This window comes from Triturus cristatus, chromosome 1_2 (genome assembly GCF_964204655.1).
Source record: "Triturus cristatus chromosome 1_2, aTriCri1.1, whole genome shotgun sequence".
Lineage (NCBI taxonomy): Eukaryota > Metazoa > Chordata > Amphibia > Caudata > Salamandridae > Triturus > Triturus cristatus.
The window spans coordinates 353,847,029-353,853,297 of NC_140580.1; the positions used below are offsets into that span (position 1 = coordinate 353,847,029).

The 6,269-nt window shown below is 44.7% G+C and overlaps 1 protein-coding gene across 1 annotated transcript; it reads right to left on the bottom strand.

The window, feature by feature from the left end:
* Window positions 1-1,685: 1,685 nt before the first annotated feature.
* Window positions 1,686-4,637, bottom strand: LOC146867339 (transcription factor HES-5-like). Its single transcript, XM_085614947.1, has 3 exons — window positions 4,515-4,637; window positions 3,916-4,096; window positions 1,686-3,538 (listed from the first exon to the last, which is right to left on the bottom strand). The coding sequence occupies exons 1-3, from the start codon at window positions 4,575-4,577 to the stop codon at window positions 3,318-3,320; spliced, it is 465 nt and encodes a 154-aa protein (XP_085471073.1). The 5' UTR covers window positions 4,578-4,637; the 3' UTR covers window positions 1,686-3,317.
* Window positions 4,638-6,269: the final 1,632 nt, after the last annotated feature.

Below are 6,269 nucleotides of genomic sequence, written 5' to 3' on the forward strand. Positions count from 1 at the left end.
TGGCGCACATACATGCCCTAAGGGCATGTATGTGCGCCACGTGGCACTTTGTAAAATTCCAAAAAGTGCATTTTTAACAGAAATCGCAAATTACCACCAACTTCTAGTTGGTGGTAATTTGCGATTTCTTAAGGATAATTCGCAATGCTTTGGTGCGTGTTACATATCATTTAAGAAATCGCAATTTGCGATTTATTAAATGCTTACGCAAAATTAAGAAAGCGCTAAATTAGCGATTCCTTAAATTTGCGATGAGAATTTGCCTCATACATCCTGTTTTGCGAATTTTTTATCGCAAACGCTGTTTTTTGTGAATCGCAGCGTTTGCGATTAAAAATTTGGTTGATACATATGCCCCTTAATCTCTCCATATTTCTCAAGTGTTGTGATACTGCTGTAAAGAGAGGTCCTGTATTTTGTCGTAGAGATCTGTTTTTGTGACATAGCTCTTCCCCCAGAGCCTTGTAGTGTGACATCACATGTCGCCACTGGTGATGAATCACCACAGCACTACACCACCCCTCCCAACCATGAGAGTAGCCAGAAAATTAAAAATACCCCCACTTTGATCCTGACCTGTAATGCCATCAGGTGAGTGAAGCAAATAAGCTGTGGCCAACCTAGACGAGCTCCCTTCGTCCCACCTTCCATCCATCTATCTCTCCATCCTTTAAGAATTTCAAGCATCCATCCATCCATTCATGTTTCCATCCAGCCAAACTTTCACCATTCCATCCTTCATTTACCATTCGGTATATCTATTCTTTCATCATTACATTCTTCCATCAATTGTTCTTTCCTTGCACCCCCACTTACATTTATAAATCCATCCATCCTCCCATCCATTATTTTTCATCCATCCATCGTTCACTCTCCTTTTAGAAATTCACCCATCCATCCAGATTTCCATTTGTGCATCCACTCATTGATCCAGCCTGTCATAATGCCAGCCATTCTTTCACCCACCCATGCAAATATTGTTTTCAACCACCATTATTCCTTTCATCCTTACATGCATCTTTTCATGTGTATTGGCCTTCCTTCTTCTGAGTTTCTTTCTACTTTTCATATGCCATTCATTTCACTCTTCCTTCCAGCTCTCTCAAAGTCTGAGTAGCAAACCCAGTGTATTGTGTACCTTAGTGCAGGAAACAAATGCACCCCTTGCTGGCGTTTAATTGTTTAAATACAGCAACAATCAGTGTTCAGTGGGTCCATTACGACTCTTGGCCTCGATGGCACATCCCCTTTCCTCTCTTTCCCGCATCATTTCCCCTTTTGGGGCTCCTTATCTCTGATTGGATTTCAATCCTGACCTCGGTTTCAGTTTCCTTTGCACTGTGTTTTAAGAGCTTCTGACTGCAGAAGTGCAGACAGACAAGGCTCATAAATGACTGTGTGAACAAGCCTCACTGCTTAAGCTGAGAAAGCGGGGGGGGGGGGGGGTCACTACGCCACTGCTCCCAACCCACCCAACGGCATATGGTGTAGATTGTGATTAGTCAACAGTGTACTGTGTTCAGGCCCAGAATGAGCAGTTTTAGAGGCATGCCTCTGCAATACAGAGGCGCTTTATTTTATTATTTATGGTGAATTAACATCACCACCTCACAACGACTGTCACTTAGTAGAACATCTATTCATGGAAATGAAAACATCAAGAAAAGCAGTTAATTGTGAAAGTCTCTTTATTGAGCTCTGTCTTCGAACAGGTCACATTTCAACAGAATGCAACAAGATCCTTCATAAGGACACAATGAAGAATCGTGTGACAGATACACAAAGTACAGAAAAGTCACAGCTGAGACAGGAGGATAAGCAAAGAACATTCTTATATCTGACACCGTGAATGTCTTCGTCACAGGAGCAAAATCCTGGGTTTCATTCTGTAACTGAACGAGTTTCTCCTGAAAATCACAGCCCTGCAAATATTGTAGAAGACCCGGAAGTAGTACATACTCAGTCACTGAGATACAAATCCATGGCAGGGAGTTCACTACATTGAACCTCTTTATAAAAGAGAACACAACATTGTGTAACTTACACAAATAGCACCAAGACTACTTCTAAAATGAAGATTCAGCACTCGTGATAACTGTCGCTCCTTTTCATTCACCAGCAATGAATGTTACACTTTGGAGACTACAGAATAAATGTGTACATTGTCACATACATTTTTCAGAGCTAATTGACATATCTCCAAAAGTACCGATACAGCCATTACCTTCAAATAAGGTGTAGAATGTTTATGATATTTTAACCTTTATAAAACAGATACATATCAGCAGTGATATTTAAAGTACAATTAATGTCCCACTTGGGAGAATACAGAATACATGTGTACATTGCCACATACATTGTTCAAAGATTATTCACAGATCTTCAGCAAGTACAGAAAAACACTTTCCCTTCACAGAAGGCGATAGATACACTGTCCATCAAAGGAGGGTATAATATTCACACACTGTCATTCCTACAAGGATATATTATGTATACAATGTTAATCCTGAGAGGATATAACATTCACTCATAGTCCATCCTAGGATGCTATTATATTCACACTGTCCATCCAATATGGATGTAATATTCAGTGTCCATCCTATGTGGATAAAATATTCACACATTGGCCATCATCTGCGGATATAGTACTCACGCTGTCCACCCTACGAGTATATTATATTCACACACTGGTCATTCTAAGAGAATATAAAAAACATACACTGTCCTGCACAGAAGGATATAGTAGTCAGACACTGACCATCCTCTGGGGATAGAATATTAACTCGTTGGCATCCTATGATGGATGACATAAAATTCACATGTTCCATCCTATCAGGATATATATTCACACATTGCCTACACTGTTCATCCTACAAGGATATAATATTCATACTCTGGCGATCGTAAGAGGAAATAATATTCACACACTGTCCATCCTGTGAGGATATAATGCTCATTCATTATACATCCTATTGTATTGTATTGTAATTGCATTTATGTAGCGCTTACTACCCCAGGCGAGGCGTCGATATATTATACCCATTATCCGTCCTACAAGGATATGATATTGAAATACTGTCGTGTCTGCGAGGACACTTGTTCGACATTGTCCAACCTTTGTGGATTTAATATTCACTCACTGTCCATCCTGTGAGGATATACACTCGCTCCTCACCTCACTCCACTCCTTGAAGTGCAGTAAACTCCCCCTGCACAGCAGGGGGCGGTGCTCCAGACACGAGAATGAATATTCTCCCTCAGAGGGGACCGAGGCCTCTAAAGAGGTCCGAAGAAAAGTCCAGGCCGCGGTCCCCGCATTACCAGGGTCTCCACGGGGCTCTGGGGCTGTCCTGGGCGGGCTCTTTGGTGCTGCTGGGACAGGACGGAGGCCGAGAAGGACACACCGCCTCTGCTGCAGCCGCAGGTCTGTGGAGGGCCCGCAACAGCTTCATCCGGGTCTCTGTGGGGGCTCCGTGGAGGGAGAGGAAGTGCAGAGAGTCCTGGAGGCACCTGGAGTAACCTTCACTGGAGGCCGCGGCTGCAGGGAGAGACGAGGGGTTAATGCTTGTACAGTCTCACACCAGGAAGTGACAACGCAGAACAATCTTAGCAGTGCGCGTGACATGATCGGTTGACAGAAGTGCTGTGTGTGTGTCCTCAATGAGGCACTCCTTGTATAACAAGCAGTGAGCGACTATCTCCAGTTACGTCTCTGAACCGTGATGATTTAACCCCAACCACCCTTCAACACCCCCCACACCCACAAATGACTGCAGCTTGCTATTTTGACCCTCCATTTAAAAGACAATACATCACCCACTCTCGCCCCGCACCACTTTCACCACATGCAGCTGCCCGAAGCCAAACTTCACACTTCACCACATAAAAAGCCAAACTCGTGTCACGAGCTCTCACCTGGTGCCGGTGTCTGCACGCGCTGGGCCAGGTACGTCACGGCCATTTCCAGGATATCCGCTTTCTCTGCTTTGGGCGGAAGTTCATGTTCCTGAAACTCTCTCTGCAGTAACATCCTCAGCTGCTCGATGCTGCTGTTGATGCGATCTCTCCTCAGCTTCTCCACCGCTGGCTTCCTCAGCTGCAGAAATAAATGTAGATGTATTATTGTATTGAAACAAGCATAGAAAGTTGTTTAACATCGTTAAAATGCAATTATAGAGCCAACATTTATAAAGGTGTGATACAGCACTTTAGTTTAATAGTTTAGTTTATTAGTATTTATTGAGTTCTAATAGCATAATAGGATAAAACCACTAGCTTCCTTAGCTGCAGAGACAAAATGTGGATTTGATTTTCTCCGACATCCTTAAAAGGCAGCAACAGAGTCTATAGTTCTAACAGTGTAATATAACACTAACTTAAAAGCCAAAGGAATAGTAAAGACGAATAAACAGCCACTGTTTGATCTACTATAAGACGCTCATTTACAACTCGATGTATTTTTATAAACGAAAAACATAAACATGCTTCTTGACCATTCATTTCCTCAGTCTTACCTTTCTAATGTATCTCTCCTCGCGCTCCTCTTCATATTTCCTCTCGGTGCTGAAAGGCGTCATCTTGCCCGGTGTGGGGTGAAGAGCGGGGTCTCTGCAGTGAACCCACAGCGATCGGTTTCTGAAAAGCTCGCGCCCTCCTGCCCTATTTATCCCCCTCCGCCTGCAGGGTAATGTGTGGGTCTGGGGCTGGAGAGAGGTTCCCACACTCAGCAGCCAATCAGAGAGCAGCAGGGACAATGGAAGTGTGGCGCATTACAGGGCGGGAGGGGTGGGGGACATCTGGGGCCGGACACAAAGGATCAGAGTGTGGGAAAGAGCTGTCCACTAAAGTGTATGAATCTAGCTTATGCCAGTGCCCCGGGCACCTGTTACCAGCCAGAGTGTCATGAGCATTAACTGGGAGAGGTGGTCGGACCTTCCTAGCAGTGCCGAAAGGCAAGAATTGGCGGTACACATCTGTCATCCCGTAAATGGGTGTTTTTATCCTCGAACGTATCTGTTGCAGTCGTGTTACAGTGGAAGTGCACTATAAACACACACACTCGCCCTCTCCCCGCTCCCCCAACAACACACTCTCACAGGTGTATTTCTTCTGTGATGTACACACAGGTCTATTTCTGTATGTTAGACCAGCAACTGGGCTCATCAGAGTCGACAGAGGCCATGCAAGTTTAGAATTGTTCCTCTGTCACTATAGCATTTCTTTCTGGGAAATATTTAAAGAAAAGGTAGAGGGTTGATGTTCACTACCTTTGAGCATAAGGTTAAATAAAGAACTATCCAGCAAAGAACGCGAATGGAACCCTCAGTGTAACCGTACAGTGTGGAACTGTCCAGTGCTGAACGTCGCGCATTGTCTGTTTAATGGGATTCAGACATTTACTTAAAAATCGCACAAAGGTGCATTTGTGTCAAAAGATACGCGCCTGCCATATCTTTCTTGATGGTTTAAACGGGTATCTATGCACTAGTGTTCACTTTTCCCAAAATACGCGTAGAGCAAGGCCAGTCATGACTTTCAAGCTGTCGTCTTCCTAAGAGACCATTCTCGAGGTCTATTTTCGTTTCTAAGCCAATGTGTGACGTCAGAGAAGGGAAACTTCGGCTCAGTAGTACTGGATGTCCGACTGTGACGCCACGGACTGACAATGACAATGAAGGAAGCCTTCTTTTCTTATAAAAAAAAAAAAGAATATTGGCCTGCCTGTTTGTAGCATTGCGCAGCTCTTCTTTCATGGCTACGCACTGTCGTAAAATGGGTACAGAGGGAGAACCATTCGAGAACCGCTGGGCGGAGAGGTGAGGTAGTGTAAACCTGTCGATTTGTTCCTTGAGGAGCGTGAATTGAGCCCCCTCTCTAGTTTAGAGGAGGTTTCTACTTTTTGAATTCTGAGGTGATCTTATAACAATTCGTAGCTGTTTTTTTTCTTCTTCAAATTAACAACACACCCATAACTCACATACGAGTGCCAAACCCTCCTGTAAAAATAGTATGGCCCATTTCTGTGATCCTGCCAGCTTCTGCCCATTGAGGCTTCACTGCAGCCACAGGCTGCCGTCCAGATGGTGTCCGGGGGCTGTGGTGACACGCTTCTATTCTAGCCCTTTGAATGGGATGAATAGGCCGACGTGTGGGAACCGCTGAGAGACCGCAGCCCCAGGCCCCGCGCCAGAATCACGGCCCTTGAGTGCGACTAGGCGGCCGTGGGTGTGTGGAAGGGGGGGGGGGGTGACGTTGATCGCCCCCTGCAG